At 34.9% G+C, this 24,272-nt stretch overlaps 1 protein-coding gene across 15 annotated transcripts in view; it reads left to right on the top strand.

The window, feature by feature from the left end:
- Positions 1-24,272, top strand: part of GPHN (gephyrin) — a 623,627-nt gene that overhangs the window by 190,607 nt on the left and 408,748 nt on the right. For all 15 annotated transcript variants that reach the window (XM_060294925.1, XM_030855270.2, XM_060294927.1 and 12 more), the window contains exon 3: positions 23,338-23,395. In XM_060294925.1, the coding sequence (XP_060150908.1) occupies positions 23,338-23,395 (58 nt within the window). The remainder of the gene's footprint in view (positions 1-23,337; positions 23,396-24,272) is intronic.

Consider the following 24,272-nt stretch of genomic DNA (forward strand, 5'->3'; position numbering starts at 1 on the left):
TCACAAGTGTCCTTATAAGAGAGAGGTAGATGAAGATTTCATACAGACAAAAGAAGACACAAACACAGAGGCGAAGGTCATGTGAATTGGAGGCTGAGATTGGAGTCATGTGGCCAAAAACTAAGGAATGTGGCAGCTACCAGAAGCTGGAAGAGGCAGAGAGCAGATTCTCCCGTAGAGTCATTGGAGAGAGTGTGGCCCTATTGACACCTTGACTTCAGTGATAATCTTGTATCAGTGATTCTGATTTCAGACTTTTGGCCTCATAAGCTGTGAGAGAATAAATTTTTGGTTGTTTGAGCTACCAAGTTTGTGGTGATTTGTTACAGTAGCCACAAGAAACTAATACACTTGGCTAATTCATAAAGCTGATGAAATCCTAACTTTCCATCTATTTTGGACCTGCTTTCTTGCAACTAAATAAAATGGGGAAAAATGTGTAACCATACTGACTCATCTGTCTTTAGATTCATGATCACTGACTTCACATGGGTCTGTTTATTTCAGCCTAGTTCTCTAGTACAGGAGTTGGCAAAACTTTTTTGTAAAAGATAGTAAGATTTTTAAGACTATGGACCATATGGTCTCTGTCATAACTATTCCACTCTGCTGTTCTAGCACAAAAGTAGACGTAGACATAATACATAAACAAATGAATGTTGTCTATTTTCTAATAAAACTATTTTTTAAAAAAAGCAGGCCTGATTTTGCCAAGCCCTGCCCTAATACATTCTCTCTCCCATAATGTTAGATGGCAGTTGTACCTTACTCTAAATCTTTAGTTCTCTAGCACCTCCTCCCCAGTCCTTTCTATTAGCTTATGATCTTGTTTCTTATGTTAGGGAGTAAAGAAAAACAGTCTAATACAATTTTCCTATGTTTTCATCATATTGATCTACCTTCCTTCATCTGAATCCAGACAATATGTTTTCTTATGCATTACCCGTGAAAACACATATACATGAAAAACCATGTAGGCTTCTACAAAAGTTCAAGCCATTCATTTGTGTACTAAATCTAATCCCTTTTTATCCATCCAAATATGTAGCTCTCACAATTTACAACTCTCCTGAATCTTTACTTTTCTCTTTCTACTTGATTTTTCTCATTAGCATACAGTTATGCTGGTATTTTCCTATCCTTTAAAAAGATATCTTTTGATTCCCTTTCTTTTTTCAGTTATTGACCCTTTTTTCAGTTATTGAATATTTTTTCCTCTTTAATAAGTCTTCCCTTTATTGTGCAGAAAATTTCTCTACTCTATCTACAGCTCCTCTCCTCCCATTCTTTTTCTCTCCTTTTAAAAATTATGTAAAGATTCAAACATGTGTAAAAGAGAGACTAGTGTAATAAATCCTAATTTACCCATTACAAACCTTCAACATTTAATAATCTATGGCCACACGTGTTTCATTTCTACCCCATGTCTTCCCATACACCACTGGATTATGTTCAAGGAAATTTCTGTCATCACATAATTTTATCCACAAATATTTCAGTATGTATCTCTCAAAGGTGAAAACACTTCAGTGTTTAAACATAACCACAATACCGTTATCATACCTAAAAAATTAACATTATTATCTTGATATCCTCAGATACTCAGTATATGTTCAAATTTTCCAGATTTGTCTTATAATTCTTCTTTATGTTTACTGTTGATTTGTTAGAATCAGTATCCAAACAAAATTGTTTTGACTTGATATGTTTAAGTATTTTTAAATCTAAAAGCTTCCTCTTTCCACCTTTTTTTCCCATTCAAATTATTTTCTGAAAACACCCCGTTTTCCCAACACCATTTGTTGAAGAGACTATCTCGTACCTATTGTGTATTCTTGACACCTTTGTCAAAGATCAGTTGACAGTATATAAGTGGATTTATTTCTGGGCTCTCTATTCTTTTTCATAGGTTTATGTCTCTGTCTCTGCAGTACCATACTATTTTAATTACTTTTGCTTTGTAATATATTTTGAAATCAGGAAATGTGATGCCTAGAGTTTTGTTATTTCTCAAAATTGTTTTGGATATTTGAGGTCTTTTATGGTTACATATTAATTTTAGGCTTGTTTTTTCTATTTCCTTAAAAAATGCTCTTAGGATTTTGATAGGGATTGCATTGAATCTGTAGTTTGCTTTGGGTAATATAGACATTTTAACAGTATTATGTCTTCCACTCTATCAACCCAGATGCCTTTCCATTTATTTCTGTCTTTTAAAGTATATTTTAGCAGTGTTTTGTAGTTTTTGGTATACAAGTCTTTTGCTTTCTTAGTTAAATTCATTTCTAAGTATTTTGTTCTTTTTGATACTGTTGTAAAGGGGACCATTTTCTTAATTTACTTTTTGGATAGTTTGTTGTTAGTGTATAGAATAGAATGTAACTGATTTTTTTTTTTTTTTGTATATTGATTTGGTATCCTGCAACTTTACTGAATTACTTTTTTAGCTTATAACATTTTTTTGTGTGTCTTGAGAGTTTTCTATATATAGAATCATGTAATCTGTGAAGAGATATAGTGTTAGTTCTTCCTTTCCAATTTGGATGCATTTTATTTCTTTTCTTGCCTAGTTGCCCTGGCTATGGCAATTACAGAATTATAGAATTGCAGTACTATGTTAAATACAAGTGATAAGAGTGGGCATCCTTGTCTTATTCCTAAGCTTAGAGGAAAAGCTTTCAGTTTTCCTCTGTTGATTTTGATTTTTTTTTCATTGTGGACTTTTCACATATGGCCTTTACTATGTTGAGGTACATTTCTTGTACACCCAATTTGTTGAGGGTTTTTAACATAAATGTGTGTTGAATTTGAAGTGCCTTTTCTGTATCTATTGAGATGATTGTGTGATTTTTATCCTTCATTTTGTAAACATGGTTTATCACATTAATTGACTTAGTTATGTTGAGGCATTTCTGCATCCCAGGGATACATGTCACTTGGTTATGGTGTATTACCTTTCAATGTGCTGTTGAATGTGGTTTGCTAGTATTTTGTTGAGGATTTTTGTGTGTGTGTTCATCAGGGTTGCTGGCTTGATATTTTCTTATCTTATAGTGTCTTTCTCTTGCTTTGATGTCAATGTAGTGCTGGCATCATAAAATGCATTTGGAAATGTTTCCTATACTTCAGTTTTTTGAAGAGTTTAAGAAGGATTAATGTTACTTTTTTAATGTTTTGTAAAATTTACCAGTGAAGTCATCTGGCCTGGGCTTTTCTTTCTGGGGAGATTTTTCATTACTGATTCAGTCAACTTACTAGTTAAAGGCCGGTTCAGGTTATATATTTCTTCATGATTCAGTTTTGGTAGATTGTATGTTTGTAGGAATTCATCCATTTCTTCTACATTACACAATTTGTTGGCATATAAATGTTCATAATAGTGTCATGATTCTTTTTATTTCTGTGGTGTCAGTTGTAATGTTTCCTTTTTCATTTCTGATTTTATTTGAATCCTCTTTCTTTTGTAGTCCAGCTAAGAGTTTGTCAATTATTTGTTTTTTAAACAAAACAACTTAGTTTCCTTGATTTTTAAAATGGTTTTCTATAATTTATTTTGTTTATTTCTGCTTTAATATTTGCTGTTTCTTTCCTTTGAGTAACTTTGTTGCTCTTCTAATTCCTTGAGGTATAAAGTTAGATTGTTCATTTGAGATTTCTCTTTTTTTATTTTCTTTTTTTAAATTTTTTTTAAAAAATTTTTTATTATTATTTTTTGCGGTACATGGGCCTCTCACTGTTGTGGCCTCTCCCGTTGCGGAGCACAGGCTCCAGACGCGCAGGCTCAGCGGCCATGGCTCACGGACCCAGCCACTCCACGGCATGTGGGATCTTCCTGGACCGGGGCACGAACCTGTGTCTCCTGCATCGGCAGGCGGACTTTCAACCACTGCGCCACCAGGGAAGCCCATAGATTTTTCTTCTTTCTTTAAAATGTAGTATTTGTCACTATAAAACTCCCTTTTGACACTGCTTTTTCTGTATCCCATAAGTTTGGGTGTGCTTTCTATTTCTTTTCATTTGTCTCAAGTTATTTTTGAATTTGCCTTTTGATCTGTTCTTTGGCCCAGTGGCTGTTCAAGAGTCTGTTGTTTTTCCACATATTTGTGAATTTTCCAGTTTTCCTTATATTATTGATTTCTAGTTTCATTCCATTGTGGTCAGAAAAGATACTTGCTGTAATTTCAGTATTCTTAAATTTGTTGAGACTTGTTTTGTGACCCAACATGTGATCTATCCTGAAGAATGTTCTGTGTGCACTTGAGAAGAATGTATAGTCTGCTGCTATTGGATACAGTGTTTTGTATATGTGTGTTAGGTCCATTTGAACTGTAGTGTTTTTCAGGTCTACTGTTTCCTTGCTGATTTTCTGTCTGGATGTTCTGTCTATTATGTAAAGTGGGGTATTGAAATCTCCTACTATTGTTGTATTGTAGTCTATTTCTCCCTTCAAATCTATCAATATTTTATTTATTTAGGTACTCTGATGCTGAGTGCATATATATTTATAATTGTTATAGCCTCCTGTTGACTTGACCCTTTAACATTATATAATAGCCTTCTTTCTCTTTTGTGACAGTTTTTGATTTGAACTCTATATTGTCTGATATAAGTACATCCACCGCTGCTCTCTTTTGGTTACCACTTGCATAGAGTATCTTCTTGCATGTGTGTACTTATTTCTATAGTGAATCTCTTGTGGACAGCATATAGTTCAATCTTTGTTCTTTTCTTTCTTTTTTTAAATTTTACGCATTGAGTCACTATATGTCATTTGATTTGGGAGTTTAATCCATTTACATTTAATACAGCTATTGATAGCTAAGGACTTACTATTGCCATTTTGTTCATTTTTTCTAATATTTTGTAGTTTCTTGTTCCATTCTTCCTCTCTTGCTTTCTTCCTTTGTGATTTGATGGTCTTTTGTTACTGGTATGCTTTGAGTCTTTTCATGTATATCATGTGTTTTTGCTTTGTGGTTACCATGAGATTTTCATTAATTATCTTATATTTATCACAGTCTATTTTAAGCTGATAACAATTTAATTTCAATAGCACACAAAACTCAACGGTTTTACTTTTCTTTTTTTATTGTGTATCCATCTCTAATATTTTAAAATTTAATCTTACTATTGTCTTTTAACTTTAATGCTAAAATTAGAAGTGATTTACATATCACTATTGAGTTATTATGGTATTCTGTATTTGTCTATATATTTATCTTTCCCAGTAAGTTTTATACTTTAATATGCTTTCATGTTACTCTTTAGTTTCATTTTGTTTCAACTTGAAAAATTCCCTTTAGAATCTCTTGTAATGAAGGTCTAGTAGTGATGGGCTCCAAAGCTTTTGTTTCTCTGAGAATCTTTATATCTCTTTCATTTTTCAAGGATAATTTTGTCAGATTTAATATTGTTTGCTGGCAGTTTTTTTCTTTCAGCGCTATATCGTAGAACTTCCCAGCACCTTTATTATTTATTATGCTAAGGAGAACTATGAAGAATATATCCAAAAAAGACATGTAACATGTTGGTGTCCTAAGTGTATTTGTATATTTAACTTTGGAATGAGGAGGGAGTGTATTTATTAACACCTCAAAGAACACTGTTTTCGGAGTGCTACATGAATTTCATTATTCATTCAATACAGATTTGTTTGATACCTGTATGACGTTATCCTAGACACTGTATGGAATTCAAAAATGAATAAAATCTCGATCGTACTCTCAAGGAGTTTACATTTATTCAGGTTTTTCTAGATATGATTTAATAGCTGGCCACATTAAGAAAATTAATGTCATGTCCTTTGTAATCAAAGGACATTTTTTTCTTTCCTCCATCTTCTCTTTACACGTACATTGCACATGCTGAAGACTGATAACACGGACATAGTTGAGTACCATAAATATTAGACTTAAGAAAATTAATCACTGTCCTGTTAAGATCCACTTTCCAAACTGTTGCTTTTTTTAAACTCTATTAAATAGCACACTTAGAAATTGTACCTGCATTTCCAAATGACATAAAAGTGTATTTCTTTAAAAATCTAGGGAAATCTCAAAAGTGGTTTGCTTTTGTAAAGTTGTATTTCCAAGGACTGTTCATTTATAGATTTCTGTCCGAAGAAACCATTTTTGAAAGATTGATGTATACATTAGTATCTTGTATTATGTGTGACCAATTATGATTGGACCTAGACATTAATAATTTACTTTTTAGAGAAGGATGGTTTTTCAAATTTTTTGAGGTCTCTGCAGCACCCGCTGATTTTCTGGCATTCAGTAAACCTTCAATACATTGAAAGTCTTTTTAGAAAGGAATGATTGTTGAATGAATCAATAGAACAATTCAGTAACAGAAATATAATTGAATAAAGAGACTCCCAGTTTCTTGATTTGATAATTTTAGTATTCATTTTCTTAATATTGTATATTTTACAATAAATCAGTAATAAACCACATTACCAGGAGATATAATTTCTTGAAACAGTTTTTTTTTTCCTCCAAGATTTTTTTGATGTGGGCCATTTTTAAAGACTTTATTGAATTTGTTAAAATATTGCTTCTGTTCTTTATGTTTCGGTTTTTTGGCAACGAGACATGTGGGATCTTAGCTCCCCGAACAGGGGTTTGAACCTGCACCCCCTGTATTGGAAGGCAAAGTCTTAACAAGTGGACCACGCGGGAACTCCCTTGAAGCAGTTTTAGATTTGAATTTTAATTAGAGCTGGAAGCGAGACTTTATTTGCCACAACAGAGCCTTAAGCGTAGAAAACTCTAAAAATAATCACTTACAGAATTTATTGAATATGTGTGTATTAAGTTGGACTAGTAGTCTCACTTTTATATTTAATAGAAGAACCTTTCTATTGGGATTAAAAAGTTTAGCATTATTTAGACAACATGCTGTTGCTGGAAAAAAATAAGATTAATGTTACTTAATGTTAAACTGACATCTGATAACTTCTACAAATGGCAGGAACCAAGCCAAGGGCAGAGATAGTTTTTGAACTCTGTCTAAGCAAGACTAATCCATTGAAGTTTAATGTATGAATCAATAATTTGGCTTCTTATGAAAATCTCTAAAGATATTCTGCTTGCTTGTTCAGTCAAGTTGAAAGCATTGAGGAATATAACACTGCTCAAACTAAGGTGTGTAAAAATTATTTTATAAAAGAAGTGTGCATAATGTGCATACCACAAATGTATATTATTAAGGTAGAGAAAATGCTTTTTATTGAAATAAAATTGATTAACAAAGTAATATTAGTTTCATGTGTACAGCATAGTGGTTCAATGTTTTTATAGATTACATTCCATTTAAAGTTATTATAAAATAATGGCTATATTTTCCTCTACTGTAAAATATAGCCTTGCTGCTTATTTATTTTATACATAGTAGTTTGTATCTATTAATCCCATACCCTTATATTATCCTTCTCTCTTTATTTTTTTTATAGCCATTTTTTTTTACTGTGTTCCACACATCTATTATTCTCTTCTCTGTTCTTATTTTGAATTTTATTTTATTTTTATTTTTTCATACAGCAGGTTCTTATTAGTTACCTGTTTTATACATATTAGTGTATATATGTCAAACTCAATTTCCCAATTCATCCCACCACCACCACCACACCCTCCCTTCCACCCTTGGTGTCCATACGTTTGTTCTCTACATCTGTGTCTCTATTTCTGCCTTGCCAACCGGATTATCTGTACCATTTTTCTAGATTCCACATATATCCATTAATATACAATATTTGTTTTTCTCTTTCTGACTTACTTCACTCTGTATGACAGTCTCTAAGTCCATCCACGTCTCTGCAAATGACCCAATTTCATTCCTGTTTATGGCTGAGTGATATTCTATTGTATATATGTACTATGTGTTCTTTATCCATTTGTCTGTCGATGGGCATTTAGGTTGCTTCCATGACCTGGCTATTGTAAATAGTGTTGCAATGAACAATGGGGTGTGTGTGTCTTTGAATTATGGGTTTCTCTGGGTATATGCCCAGTAGTGGGATTGCTCAGTCATATGGTAATTCTATTTTTAGATTTTTAAGGAGCCTCCAGACTCTTCTCCATAGTGGCTGTATCAATTTACATTCCCACCAACAGTGCAAGAGGGTTCCCTTTTCTCCACAACCTCGACAGCATTTATTGTTTGTAAATTTTCTGATGATGCCCATTCTAACCGGTGTGAGGTAATACCTCATTGTAGTTTTGATTTGCATTTTTCTAATAATTAGTGAGGCTGAGCAGCTTTTCATGTGCCTCTTGGCCATCTGTATGTGTTTGGAGAAATGTCTATTTAGGTCTTCTGCCCATTTTTTGATAGGGTTGTTTGTTTTTTTAATATTGAGCTGGATGAGCTGTTTATATATTTTGGAGATTAATCCTTTGTCCGTTGATTCGTTTGTAAATATTTTCTCCCATTGTGAGGGTTGTCTTTTCGCCTTGTTTATAGTTTCCTTTGCTGTGCAAAAGCTTTTAAGATTCATTAGGTCCCATTTGTTTATTTTTATTTCCATGACTGTAGGAGGTGGGTCAAAAAAGGTTCTTCCTGTGTTTTCCTCTAAGGGTTTTATAGTGTCTGGTCTTACATTTAGGTCTTTAATCCATTTTTAGTTTATTTTTGTGTGTGGTGTTAGGGAGTATTCTAATTTCATTCTTTTACATGTAGCTCTCCAGTTTTCCCAGTACCACTTACTGAAGAAACTGTCTTTTCTCTATTGTATATCCTTGTCTCCTTTGTCATAGACTAGTTGACCATAGGTGCGTGGGTTTATCTCTGGGCTTTCTATCCTGTTCCTTTGATCTATATTTCTGTTTATGGGCCAGTACCATACTGTTTTGATTACTGTAGCTCTGTAGTATAGTCTGAAGTCAGGGAGTATGATTCCTCCAGCTCCCTTTTTTTCCCCTCAGGATTGCTTTGGCTATTCCGGGTCTTTTGTGTCTCCATACAAATTTTAAGATTTTTTCTATAGTTTTGTAAAAAAATGGCATTGGTAATTTGATAGGGATTGCATTGAATCTGTAGATTGCTTTGGGTGGTATAGTCATTTTCACATTATTGATTCTTCCAATCCAAGAGCATGGTATATCCCTCCATCTGTTGATGTTATCTTTGATTTCTTTCATCAGTGTCCTATAGTTTTCTGAGTACAGGTCTTTTACCTCCTTAGGTAGGTTTATTCCTAGGTATTTTACTCTTTTTATTGCAGTGGTAAATGGGATTGTTTCCTTAATTTCTCTTTCTGATCTTTCGTTGTTAGTGATTTCTGTGCATTAATTTTGTATCTTGCAACTTTACCAAATTCATTGATTAGCTCTAGTAGATTTCTGGTGGCATCTTTAGGATTCTCTATGTATAGTATCATGTCATCTGCAAACACTGACAGTTTTACTTCTTCTTTTCCAGTTTGTATTCCTTTTATTTGTTTTTCATCTCTGATTGCCATGCCTAGGACTTCCAAAACTATGTTGAATAATAGTGGCGAGAGCGGACATCCTTGTCTTGTTCCTGATCTTAGAGGAAATGCTTTCAGTTTTTCACCATTGAGAATGAAGTTTGCTGTGGGTTTGTCATATATGGCCTTAATTACGTTGAGGTAGGTTCCCTCTCTGCCCACTTTTTGGAAAGTTTGTATCAGAAATGGGTGTTGAATTTTGTCAAAACCCTTTTCTGCATCTATTGAGATGATCATATGATTTTTATTTTTCAGTTTGTTTATATGGTGTATCACATTGATTGATTTGTGTATATTGAAGAACCCTTGCATCACTGGGATAAATCCCCACTTGATCATGTTGTGTGATCCTTTTAATCGATTATTGGATTCTGTTTGCTAGTATTTTGTTGAGAATATTTGCATTTATATTCATCTGTGATATTGGTCTGCAATTTTCTTTTTTTGTACTATCTTTGTCTGGTTTTGGTATCAGTGTGATGGTGGCCTCGTAGAATGAGTTGGGGAGTGTTCTTTCCTCTGCTAGGATGAGTGCTAGCTCTTTTCTAAATGTTTGATAGAATTCACCTGTGAAGCCAGCTGGTCCTGGACTTTTGTTTGTTGGAAGGTTTTTAATCACAGTTTCAATCTCAGTACTTGTGATTGGTCTGTTCCTATTTTCTGTTTCTTCCTGGTTCAGTCATGGAAGGTTATACCTTTCCAAGAATTTGTCCATTTGTTCCAGGTTGTCCATTTTATTGGCATAGAGTTGCTTATGATGCTCTCTTATGTCTCTTATGATGCTTTGTATTTCTGTGGCGTCCGTTGTAACTTCTTCTTTTTCATTTCTAATTCTATTGATTTGAGTCCTCTCCCTCCTTTTCTTGATGAGTTTGGCTAAAGGCTTATCAGTTTTGTTTATCTTCTCAAAGAACCAGGTTTTAGTTTTATTGATCTTTGCTATTGTCTTCTTTGTTTCTATTTCATTTATTTCTGCTCTGACCTTTATGATTTCATTCCTTTTATTATCTTTGCGTTTTGTTTGTTCTTCTTTCTCTAGTTCCTTTAGGTGTAAGGTTAGATTGTTTATTTGATACTTTTCTTGTTTCTTGAGGTAGGGTTGTATTGCTATAAACTTCCATCTTAGAACTGCTTTTGCTGCATCCCATAGGTTTTGGATCATCGTGTTTTTGTTTTCATTTGTCTCTAGGTATTTTTTGATTTCCTCTGATTTCTTCAGTGATCTCTTGATTATTTAGTATTGTATTGTTTAGCCTCCATGTGTTTGTGTTTTTTACGTTTTTTTTCTCCTGTAATTTATTTATAATCTCATGGCTTTGTGGTCAGAAAAGATGCTTGATATGATTTCAATTTTCTTAAATTTACCAAGGCTTGATTTGTGACCAAAGATGTGATCTGTCCTGGAGAATGTTCCGTGTGCACTTGAGAAGAAAGTGTAATCTGCTGTTTTCAGATGGAATGTCCTATAAATCTCAATGAAATCTCTCTGGTCTATTGTCATTTAAAGCTTGTGTTTCCTTATTAATGTTTTGTCTGGATGATTTGTCCTTTGGTGTAAGTTAGGTGTTAAAGTCCCCCCACTATTAATGTGTTACTGTTGATTTCCTCTTTTATAGCTGTTACCGTTTGCCTTATGTTGAGGTGCTCGTATGTTTGATGCATATATACTTATAATTGTTATATCTTGTTCTTGGATTGATTCTTTGATCATTATGTAGTGTCCTTCCTTGTGTCTTGTAACATTCTTAATTTTAAAGTATATTTTATCTGATATGAGTATTGCTACTCCAGCCTTCTTTGGATTTCCATTTGCGTGGAATACCTTTTTCCATTCCCTCACTTTCAGTCTGTACGTGTCGCTAGGTCTGAAGTGGATTTCTTGTAGATAGCATATAGATGGGTCTTACTTTTTTATCCATTCAGCAAGCCTGTGTCTTTTGGTTGGAGCATTTAATCCATTTACATTTAAGGTAATTATCCATATGTATGTTCCTATTACCATTTTCTTAATTGTTTTGGGTTTGTTTCTGTAGGTCCTTTTCTTGTGTTTTCCACTTAGAGAAGTTTCTTTAGCATTTGTTGTAGAGCCGCTTTGGTGGTGCTGAATTTCCTTAGCTTTTGCTTGTCTGTAAAGCTTTTAATTTTTCTGTCGAATCTGAAGGAGATCCTTGCCGGGTAGAATAATCTTGTTTGTAGCTTCTTTCCTTTCATCACTATAAATATATCGTGCCACTCTCTTCTGGCTTGTAGAGTTTCTGCTGAGAAATCATCTGTTAACCTTATGGGCATTCCCTTGTATGTTATTTTTCGTTTTTCCCTGTTGCTTTTAATAATTTTCTTTGTGTTTAATTTTATTCAGTTTGATTACTATGTGTTTCGGCATTTTTCTCCTTGGGTTTTTCCTGCCTGGGACTCTCTGCACTTCCTGGACATTGGTGGCTATTTCCTTTCCCATGTGAGGGAAGTTTTCGACTATAATCTCTTCAGATATTTTCTCGAGTCCTTTCTCCCTCTCTTCTCCTTCTGGGATGCCTATAATGTGAATGTTGGTGTGTTTAATATTGTTCCAGAGGTCTCTTAGGGTGGCTTCATTTCTTTTCATTCTTTTTTCTTTTTTCTCTTTTGCGGCAGTGAATTCCATCATTCTGTCTTCCAGGTCACTTATCCATTCTTCTGCCTCAGTTATTCTGCTACTGATTCCTTCTGGTGTATTTTTCATTTCAGTTATTGTATTGTTCATCTCTCTTTGTTTGTTCTTTATTTCTTCTAGGTCTTTGTTAAACATTTCTTGCATCTTCTCGATCTTTGCTAAACATTTCTTGCATCTTCTTGATCTTTGGCTCCATTCTTTTTCCACGGTCCTGGATCATCTTCACTATCATTATTCTGAATTCTTTTTCTGGAAGGTTGCCTATCTCCACTTCATTTAATTGTTTTCCTGGGGTTTTATCTTGTTTCTTATCTGGTACATTGCCCTCTGCCTTTTCATTTTGTCTGTCTTTCTGTGAATGTGGTTTTCATTCCACAGGCTGCAGGAGTGTAGTTCTTCTTGCTTTTGCTTCTTACCTTCTGGTAATTGAGGCTATCTTATCCTTCTCTCTTTCCCTCTCCCCACTGGTAACTACTAGTTTGTTCTCTTTGTTTATGAGTCTATTTCTGTTTTGTTATACACATTCATTTCAGTTATGTTTTAGGTTCCACATTATGGATAATATAGAGGATTTGTCTTTCTCTTTCTGACTTATTTCACTAAGTATAATACTGTCTAGATTTATCCTCATTGTTGCAAATGGCAGAATTTCATTTTTTTATGCCTGAGTAATATTCCATTATATAGTTACCACATATTCTTCATCCATTCATCTGTTGATGGGCACTTAGTTTGCTTCCATATCTTGGCTATTGTAAGTAATGCTGCTATAAATATTGTGGTGCATGTATCTTTTTAAATTAATGTTTTCAGTTTCTTCATATATAGACACAGAAGTGGAATTGCTGAATCATATGATTATTCTATTTTTAGTTTTTTCTATATTATTTTCCATAATGGCTATACCTATTTAATTCCCACAAACTGTGCAAAAGTTTCCTTTTCTTCACATCTTCGCCAGCATTTGTTACTTGTATACTTTTTGATGTTAGCCAGTCTGACAGATGTGAATTGCTATCTCATTGTGGTTTTTGATTTGCATTTCTCTAATTAGTGATCTTGAGCATCTTTTCATGTGTCTGTTAGCTATCTTTCTTCTTTAGAAAAATGTCAATTTGTATCTTCTGTTTATTTTTTATACTGGATTTTTTAAAATTTTTAGTTGTATGAGCTGTTTTATGTCTTTTGGATATTAACCCCTTATTGTGTATGTCATTGGTATTGTCTCCCATTCAGTATGTTGTCTTTGCATTTTGTCTTTGCATTTGGTTTCCTTTGCTATGCAAAAGGTTTTAAATTAATTAAATTAAATTAATTTAAATTAAGGTCTTATTTGTTTATTTTTGCTTTTCTTTTCCCTTAGGAGACATATCTAAAAAGAAATATTGCTGTGATTTAGGTCAAAGAGTGTTCTGCCTATATTCTCCTCTGGGAGTTGTATGGTTTTAGGTATTACATTTAGGTCTTTACTCCATTTGGAGTTTATTTTTGTAGATGTTAAGAAATGTTCTAATCTCATTCTTTTACATGTAGCTATCTAATTTTTCCAGCACCACTTATTGAATTATCTTTCCTCCATTGTATATTTTTGTCCCCTTTGTTACAAATTAATTGACCATAAGTTTGTCAGTTTATTTCTGGGCTCTCTATTCTGTTCAGTTGATCTGTCTCTTTTTGTGCCAGTACCATGCTGTTTTGGTTACTGTAACTTTTTAATATAGTGTGAAGTCAGGGAGCATGATACCTCCAGCTTTGTTCTTTTTCCTCAAGATTGCTCTGGCAGTTCTGGGCCTTTTGTTTTTCAATATAAATTTTAGAATGATTTGTTCTGTGAAAAATGTCATGGGTATTTGGTTAGGGATTGCATTAAATCAATCTATTGCCTTGAGTAGTATGGACATTTTAACAGTATTCTTCCAATCCATGAACATGGGATATCTTTCCATATTTTTGGTATCATCTTCAGTTTACTTCATCAGTGGCTTATAGTTTTTAGAGTATAGATCTTTCACCTCCTTGGTTAAGTTTATTCCTGTGTGTCTTATTCTTCTTGATGTGATTTTAAAGGGAATTTTTTTTTTTTTTGCTTTCTCTTTCTGATAGTTCATTATTAGTGTATAGAAAAGCAACAGATTTCTGTATGTTAATCTTCTATTCAACAGCTTTACTGAATTCATTTGTTAGTTCTAAGAGCTTTCTGGTGGAGACTTGAGGGTTTTCTGTATAAAGTATTATGTCATCTGCAAATAGTGACAGTTTTACCTCTTCCCTTCGAATTTGGATGCCTTTTAATTCTTTATCTGATAAATTGTTTATTTCTGTTTCATTATTTTTTCAGAGGTTTTCTGTTGCTCTTTCAATTGAAACAAATCCCTATTTTTTTTTTTTTTCGGTACGCGGGCCTCTCACTGTTGTGGCCTCTCCCGTTGCAGAGCACAGGCTCCAGACGCCCTGGGTCCGGACGTGCAGGCTCAGCAGCCATGGCTCACGGGCACAGCCGCTCCGCGGCATGTGGGATCTTCCCGGACCGGGGCACGAACCCGTGTCCCCTGCATCGGCAGGCGGACTCTCAACCACTGCGCCACCAGGGAAGCCCTTTTTTTCATTTTTTTTTTTTGTCACTATGAATTTAGGTAAAACAGTTACCTATTGTGGTCTTGAAAGAATGTCCCTATATGGAAGTGTCCCTATACAGTCTGTGTGTGCCTGATGCCTGTGGTGAGAGAGCTGGATTTGACATGAACAGAAGTGACATCTTTCCTCAGGGTGTTGTGGCATCTATCACGTTGGTAGTGGATAGGGCTGGAGATGAAGGGATAGGGCCAGAGCTAACTGTAAGGCAGTGCTTCCCCTCTACTCATTGTCCCTTTCTGCCCTATTGGGGCTGGGGTTGGATCCCAAGTTTAAGGAGCAGAAGCCCTGAATATTGATTACGAGCTGGATTTGTTTCCTTAAAATATGTGCTCTCTCCTCTTTCAGTACCTGGCATCCTTGCCCTAGGAGAGCAGTGCTGCACCAACAGTGGCCATGCAGGCTCTGGGCTCATGATGGGGCATGGGCTTCTGCAGGTTGGCCACAGAGTTTTATGCTACCTCCAATTTGCTGCCTGCGATGACAGCCCCCGCTGCATCTGTGTCTCTATTTCCCCCTGCAGCCACACACTCCTCCGCAGTCTCCACTAACCTTGTAATGTTGTAGGGCTATGCCGCAGGGCAGGCAGAGCCCACCTGGCCTCTTGATGTGTATCAGGATGCAGGCTGTGAAGTCTGGCCAGTGTCAGAGATCAGGGTTGCTTCTGATAAGCTTTCTCGGTAAGCACCAGCATTGGCCACCGTGCTGTGCTCAGACACTGCCCAGGTCTGAGTCACCTCTGCCTCCCACAGATGAGCCTTCCCAGTTGTGGCAACTGTCACTCCATTGTGGAGCTCTGAGGTGAAATAAGCATGGCTGGAGCATTAGCTTAGCTTGGGCTGGGGTGCATGCTGGGCCTGTTGTGGGAAACTGGGTAGCCACTCATGCAGTCCTAATTCTCCCTCTCTGTTCTGCCGTGGGAGCAAGCCAGTGCTGGTTAACTCCTCACAAATGAAGTCCGTGCTGCTGACAGCCCTCCTGTTCATCGCAGCAGAGCTCAACCAGCCAAGGGGGCTTATCTTCCCTGTGTCAGACTCCAGTAGTAGGGCACCTAATATGTGGCTGGAACCACTCTCCAGGGAAATTCTCCACCCCTGTAATCTCCCTTTTCCTCTGAGTCCCCTCCCAGGGGCACAAGTCCTGACCTGATCACTTCCCTTGCTGCCTGATTCCCTGTGATTCTGTCTTACAACCTTAGTTGTACAGGAGTCTTTATGCCAATTTTCAGTTACTTTTTAGTGAGAATTGTTCCTCATGTAGATGTATTTTTTTTTATTGGAGTATAGTTGATTTATAATGTTACTTTCTGCTGTACAGAGAAGTCAATCAGTTATACATATATCCTTTCTGTTTTAGATTCCTTTCCCATATAGGTCATTAAATAGTATTGAGTAGAGTTCCCTGTGCTATACGGTAGGTCCATATTAGTTATCTCTTTTATATATAGTAGTATGTATATGTCAATCCCAATCTCCCAATTTATCCCTCCCCTCCTTTTCCCCCTGGTAACCATAAGATTGTTTTCTACATCTGTGACTGTATTTCTGTTTTGTAAATAAGTTCATTTTGACCTTTTATTTAGATTCCACATACAAGTGATATCATATTTGTCTTTCTCTGTGTGACCTCACTCAGTATGACAGTCTCTAGGTCCACCCATGTTGCTGCAAATGGCAATATTTTGTTCTTTTTTATGGCTGAGTAATACTCCGTTGTATATATGTACCACATCTTCTTTATCCATTCCTCTGTTGATGGACATTTAGCTTGCTTCAATGTCCTGGCTGTTGTAAATAGTGCTGCAGTGAACAATGGGGTATATGTATCTTTTCGAATTATGGTTTTCTCTGGGAATATGCCCAGGAGGGGGATTCCTGGATCATAGGGTAGTTTTATTTTTAGTTTATTAAAGAACCTCCATACTATTCTCCATAGTGGCTGTACCAATTTACATTTCCACCAACAGTGTAGAAGAGTAAAAGGTAAATTAAGGAAACAATCCCACTTACCACCACATCAAAAAGAATAAAATACCTAGGAATAAACCTATCTAAGGAAGCAATAGACCTGTATTTGGATAACTATAAGATACTGGTGAAAGAAATCAAAGGTGACACAAACAGATGGAGAGAGATACCATGTTCTTGGATTGGAAGAATTAACAGTATCAGAATGACTGTAGTACCCAAAGCAATCTACATATTCAATGTAATCCCTATCAAGTTACCAATGGTATTTTTCCCAGAACTAGAACAAAAAGTTTTACAATTTGTATGGAAACCCGAAAGACCCCAAATAGCCAAAGCAATCGTGAGAAAGCACAACGGAGTGTAAATAATCAGGTTCCCTGACTTCAACTTATACTACAAAGCTACAGTAATCAAAACTGTATGGTACTGGCACAAAAACAAATACAGGTGAATGAAACAGGATAGAAAGTCCAGAGATAAACCCACACACCTGTTCCATGTCATAATCTATGACAAAGGAGGCAAGAATATACAATGGAGAAAACACTGTCTCTTCAGTAAGTGGTGCTGGGAAAACTGGATAGCTACATGTAAAAGAAAGAAATTAGAACACTCCCTAACACCACACACAAAAATAAACTGAAAATGGATTAAAGACCTAAATGTAAGGCTGGATACTATAAAACTCTTAGAAGAAAACATAGGCAGAACACTATCTGACATAAAGCAAGATCTTTTTGACCTGCCTCCTATAGTAATGTAGATGTATTTTTGGTGTGTTCATGCTTTCTCCCACTCATCCATCTTGATCTGAAAGCCTGGAGATACTGCTCTTAAAAAAGATTTTTGTTTATGATCTTGGTGAAAATTCACATGTCTGGCTCCTCTGACCTCTCTAATTTACCAAATGTGTGCTGCTTTATCAAGCTTTAAGTACTCACTATTTGCCAAGTGTAGAAAGTAATTTAAAATATAATCTGTACCTTCATAATCTAGTGGAGAAGGTAGTTCTCTAAACAGCTAATTATAATAGTAGGATAAAAGCTATAATGCAAGTGTGAGTAAGGCACTATTCACAGTAGAGGAGGTGCTTATTTCTGCTTCCAGAGTTTGTGTAAGTGTTCTCAAAGTGGTATTTGACTCCTGAAGGTTGATATGGAGTTTTGGGGGTGTAGAAGAGCATTCAAGATACAGGTAATAGAGAGGCATAAAGCATTTATGAAATTAGTGACAATTGGGCATGGCTAGAACAAAGAGGTACTGTGAAAGGGTTACAGGAAATGAAACAAGAAATGGACTGAGGAGTCGAGTTTATAAAGGGAATTCTCATCACTTCTTAAGGTATTATCCATTAATAAGGATGTGACATGAGAAGAATTACATTTTAGAAAGATACAGCTTGTTACAACTGTGGCGAGGATACTACTAAAACTGTGGTTAGAAATGATAAAATCTTAAAGTACTGAAGTGGAAATGGAAGAATGGCTATTTTCCAGATAAATTAAGGCCAATAAAAATTTGACTGTTATTACTTGTAGGGGCTGAGAAAGGTAAAGGCATTTGAAAGATTTCCACACTTACGACATGGACTACTGGATCAATTAACATTTACCATAACAAAAACTGGGGAGAACTGTAGAAGAAGCAGATTAGAGTTGGGGAGAAAATTAAAATATTTCTGAGCAACTTTGAATTACCTTTAAATATTTCTATTCCTAATGAATTTGGACCAATATTTTTTTTCTGGAACTGTTTCAGTAATGGAAATAATCACTATCTACAGATTCCTTTATTTTTATTACATAGATTAATTCATTCAGAAAAGTCTTATAATTAGAAGCCTGTTAAATGAAATTGCATTAAGGAAATAAATGTATTATCACATTTAATTCTAACAGTAAATTAACAGACACAAGCACAGTCATGTTTCAAAAGAGAATTGCTGATAATACACAAAGGAAGACCTGGAACATTTTATAGGATAAGCCAAATGTTAGGACACACAAAAAAATGTCTCAGTAAATTTAAAAGGATTGAAATCATTCCAAGTATTTTCTCTGGCCACATTGGAAAGATGCTAGCAAACAAAAATGTAGGGAATCTAGAAAATTCACAATATATGGAAACTAAACAGTTCACTCTTAACCAGTGGTTCAAAAAGAAATCACAAGGTTAATTAGAAAATACCTTGAGACAAATGTAAACAAAAACACAGCATACCAAAACTTACCGGATGCAGTGGAAGCACTCTTCAGAGGGAAATATATAGCTATAAATGTGCACATCAAAAAGAAAGAAACATCCTCGATAAATACAGTACTTTATACCCTGAAGGACTAGAGAAAAAGAGAAAACTAACTCCAAAACTAGCAAATTTAGCTATGACAACAACATAAAAGTAGGAGGATAGCCCTGTATAGGAGCAGACATTTCATGTAATGATTTAAGTTATCAATCAACTAGATTGCTATAAATTTAGAATATTAAATGTATTCCCCATGGTAACCACCAAAAAAATACCTAAAAGATGTAAAACAGGAAATGACACGGGAATTAAAATGATTCACTACAGAAAAAGAAAAAAAATCAGCTTAGATACATAAGACAATTAATGTAAGGAAGGGAGGGAGGCAGGGTAAAAAGAAAAGATCAAGGAAGAAAATAATAAGGATTAAGGTGGAGCTAAATAGAGAATAGAAAAACAGTACAGAGTCAACAAAAGCAAAAGTTTGTTCTCTGAAAAAATTAACAAAATTGACAAACCATTAGCTACATTGATTAAGAAAATGAGAAAGCTCAAAAACAAATCAGAAATAAAGATGTGAATATTACTACTGATCTTACAGAAATAAAAATGATTATAAAAAATCCTCTAAACAGTTGTATGCCAACAAATTTGGTAACCTAGATGAAATAGACAAATTCCAAGAAGCATGTGAATTACCTAAACTGACATAAAAATAAATAGAAAGTTTCAACAGATCTGTAACAAGTAAACAGATTTTCAACAATTAAAAACCTCCCACCAAACAGAAGATTGTAAAACAACTATACTCCAATAAAAATTAATTACAAAAAAAAAAAAAAGAATCTCCCACCAAAGAAAAGTCTAGGACCAGATTACTTCACTGGTAAATTATTCCAAACATTTGAAGAATTAACATTACGCTTTTCAAACTCTTCCATAAAACAGAAGAGGAGAAAATACTTTCTAACTCATTCAATGAGGCCAGAATTACCTTGCTACCAAAGCCAGATAAAGACATCCAGAAGAAAGAAAAATTATAGAGTAATAACCCTTATGAATGTAGATGCAAAATAGGAAAGTATCACGACACTGAGTGCAACCACATATTAAAAGAATTATACACAGTGACCAAGTGAGATTACCCCAGGTGTTCAAGGGTAGTTCAATATAAGAAAATTAATCACTGCAATAATACCACATTAACAGAAAGATTGAAAAGCAGAAAACCACATGATCATCTCATTTGACACAGAGAAAGCATTTAACAAAAATCCAGCATTCTTTTCATGGTAAAAACACTCAGAAAACTAGGAACAGAGGGAACTTCCTTAACCTGATAAAAGGCATTTGTGAAAACCCCGCAACTAACGCCATATTCAATTGTGAAAAATGGAAAACTTTCTTTTTATATCTGGAACAAAACAAAGATACCTGCTTTCACCACTGATATTGAACGTTGCATTGGAAGTTCTAGCCAGAGTATTTAGACAAGGACAAGAAATAAAAGGCATCCAGCCTGTTAAGTGAGAAGTAAATCTATCTCTATTCACAGATAATATCATCCTGTATATAGATAATCCACAAGAAAGTTACTAGAGTCAATAAACAAGTTCAGGGACTTCCCTGGTGCGCAGTGGTTAAGAATCCGCCTACCAATGCAGGGGACATGGGTTCGGCCCCTGCTCCAGGAAGATCCCACATGCTGTGCAGCAACTAAGGCCATTCACCACAACTACTGAGCCTGTGCTCTAGAGCCCTCGAGCCACCGCTACTGAGCCTGCATGCCACAGCTACTTTAACCCGCGCGTCTAGAGCCCATGATCTTCAACAAGAGAAGCCCACTAGAGAAAGCCCGTGCACAGCAGCGAAGACTGAACACAGCCAAAAATAAATTAAATAAATAAATTTAAAAAAATAAACAAGTTCAGCAAAGTTACAGGGTACAAGATCAACACATGAAAATTACTTGTTTCTATACACTGGTAATAAACAATCTGAAAAGGAAATTAAAAGCTACGCCATTTAAAATAGCATCTGAAAATAAATGCCTAGGAATACATTTAACCAGTGTGCTAAAAGACTTCTATGCCGAGAACCACAAAAAGATAGACCTATAGACCAATTGAATAAAATTAAGGATCCAGAAATAAACCCGTATCTATGGAAAATTCATTTTAGACAAGGGTGCTAAGTCAAAGCTTTGACAACAGCTTTGGGAAAGAAAAAGCTTGTCAACAAATGTTGCTAAATGATTGGATTTCCACATGGAAAAGAATTAACTTGAACCCATATCTCACACCATATTCAAACATGAACTCAAAACAGATCAGTGTTCTAAATAGAAGAACTAATACCATAAAACACTTTGAAGAAAACATAAGGATAAATCTTCAAGGCCTTGGATTTGACAATGGATTCTTTTTTTTTTTTTTTTACATCTTTATTGGAGTATAATTGCTTTACAATGGTGTGTTAGTTTCTGCTTGGCAATGGATTCTTATGCATGACACCAGTAAGGTGAGCATGAAAAGAAAAAAATACATAAATTGTGCGGCACCAAAATTAAAAGTTTTTGTGAATCAAAGTATTATCAAGAACGTTAAAAGACAGCCTACAGAATGAGAGAAAATATTTGGAAATAATACCTTAGGTAAGAGTTTAATATCCAGAATATATGAAAAACTACAACTCAACAGCAAAAAGACAAACAACCCAATTTAAAAATTGCCAGAGCACTTGAATAGATATTTCTTTAGAGAAGATATACAAATGGCCAATAAGAACATGAAAAGATACTCTGTGGCAGTGGTCCCCAACCTTTTTGTCACCTGGGCCCGGTTTTATGTAAAACAATTTTTCTACTGACAGGGCAGGGCGGGATGGTTTAGGTGGTAATTCGAGGGACAGGGACTGGCAGATGAAGCTTTAGTCACTTGCCCATCGCTTGCCCACCGTTCCCTGGGTTGGGGACCCATGCTCTATATCACTGCTTATTAGGGAAATGCGAGTCTCAAAACTATGAGTTACCGGTTTACACCCATTAGGGTAGCCATTAAAAAACTAGAATAACAAGTATTGATGAAGATGTGGATAAATTGGAACCATCATGCATTCTTGGTGGTAGTGTAAAATCGTACAGCCACTGTGGAAAAGTGTTTGGCAGTCCTTCAAATGCTAAACATGGAATTACCATATGATTGAGTAATTCATAGATTGAAGTTCTGATACATGCTACCATGTGGATAAAGCTTGAGAACTATGCTGAGTGAAATATGCCAGATACAAAAGGACGGATATTGTATGATTCCTCTATGTGAGTTTCCTAGAGTAGTCAAATTCGTAAAGACAGTGTTGTTTAGGAGTTACCAGGGCCTGGGGGAAAGGGAAAATTAGGAGTTATTCCTTAATGATTACAGAGTTTCTGTTTAAGTTATGGATAAGTTTTGGAAATAAATAGTAATGATGGTTGCACATCATTATGAATGTAATTGTCACTTAGCTGTACACTTAAAAATGGTTAAAATGTTAACTATATTTATTACAATAAAATAAAAAGAAAAACAAAAACTAGTTGACCATAAATGTGATGTTTGTTTCCGGACTTTCAGTTGTACCCTATTGCTTTATATGTCTATCCTTACGCCAGCTCCACATTGTCTTGATTATTGTAGATCTGTAGTGACTTGAAATCAGAAAGTGTAACTTCTCCAGCTTTCTTCTTTTCAAGATTTTTTGACTGTTATGTGTTCCTTGAATTTCCATATGAATTTTAGAATTTGCTTATCAGTTTCTGGAAGTGAGTTCTTAAGCCCAGTCTGCCACTCCTAGTTGTGGGACCTTTGAAAAATTGCGATTAGAGTAAAAGAGCACTTTACCTCTAGAATGATTCCTTTAGTGAGGAAAGCAGTGTGTTGTAAGGGAAAGAACATGAAATTTGGAATCAGTCTTCCTGAGTACAATACTGTAGAATACTGATGGTATGTTAAATTGATAGGTATTCTAAACCTAGCTGTGTCTCATGATGCCATGAAAATAGAAATGTCTGCTATTGTTCTTGATACATCTTAGTTGTGACAGAATCTATCAGTAAAAGTGACAGTTTGAGCATCATTAAAACCATCGATAAGAGAAGTTTAATTATGGTTAAAAATCTAACTTATGTTTCCTCTTTCAGTAGTCATTTACTGTCTACCTTTTTAAACTACTATATGGAAAACCTGAGCACAAAATGGTTGTTTTTCCTCCATGGTTGTTGGGGTGGGTAATGGGCAATTATTGGTGGCACTCTGATGCTAATGGAAGAAACAGTCCTTATTTTTAATACACTGTTGCCGGTTTTGAGAATATTTTTTTCTCCTAATTTCAGGTTGGGTGGGACTATATCAGCATACAAGATAGTACCAGATGAAATAGAAGAAATCAAGGTATAGTATGGCGTTTTTCACCTCTACAAAGAATCAGTGTCTCAGTGGGAAGGTGGGCAAATAATTGTTTTTTCTTTATCCTATTGAATCTTTGGCAGTGTTAGGGCATCATTTAATTCCCAGTTATCCTGTTTGAATTAAAATATACATATCAGATAATCATCATCAGATTTCATCTACCATCATCAATACGTGTTAGGAAAATCAAGAAAGCAACCCTTTCTTGTAAAATTAATTGAAAATTTACTTAAGAAAGCACTTTATAAGCATTAGTATGCATAATGGACTTTTTTAAATCTTGTTTTAATTTCTTTTCCCTATCATCTTTCACCAATTATAAATAATATTAGTCTTCTAGTATATACTTCCTGGTTCCTTTGATAACACAGTAGGTCAATCTCAATTTAAAATTTACAGCACAATACATGAAAAATTGACCTTATTCTTTGAATATTACAGCATTGTTACATTTTTCTGTCTCTAACATTTTACTAAATCCTGTGGACTATTAGTCTTCTAGCATAACACGTGGCCCTTTCCTAAAAGCAGTTTACAGTCTAAAGAGAACTGAACTTAGTCTTTTCCATGAATAAAATTTAACAATTGGATAGCAATAGTCAAGGGTAAACAAGATGAGTTGAGCCTCTTAACAGTACATGTAAAGATCTCAACAAATTGTTAAGTTTGATTAGATCAAACTTTTCTAAATCAAGTTCAATAAATTCAAATCTTAGTAAATAATTCCTAAACTTGGTTACATTATTTTTAAATAAGTTAAATTCATGTTTATGTTCTATACTGTTACTTTCAGTATCTCAGGTGTTCTGTGTGGACAACACCAGTAATTAATACCATGATTGTATTCTAGCAGCAAGTG

This window comes from Globicephala melas, chromosome 2 (assembly GCF_963455315.2).
Source record: "Globicephala melas chromosome 2, mGloMel1.2, whole genome shotgun sequence".
NCBI lineage: Eukaryota > Metazoa > Chordata > Mammalia > Artiodactyla > Delphinidae > Globicephala > Globicephala melas.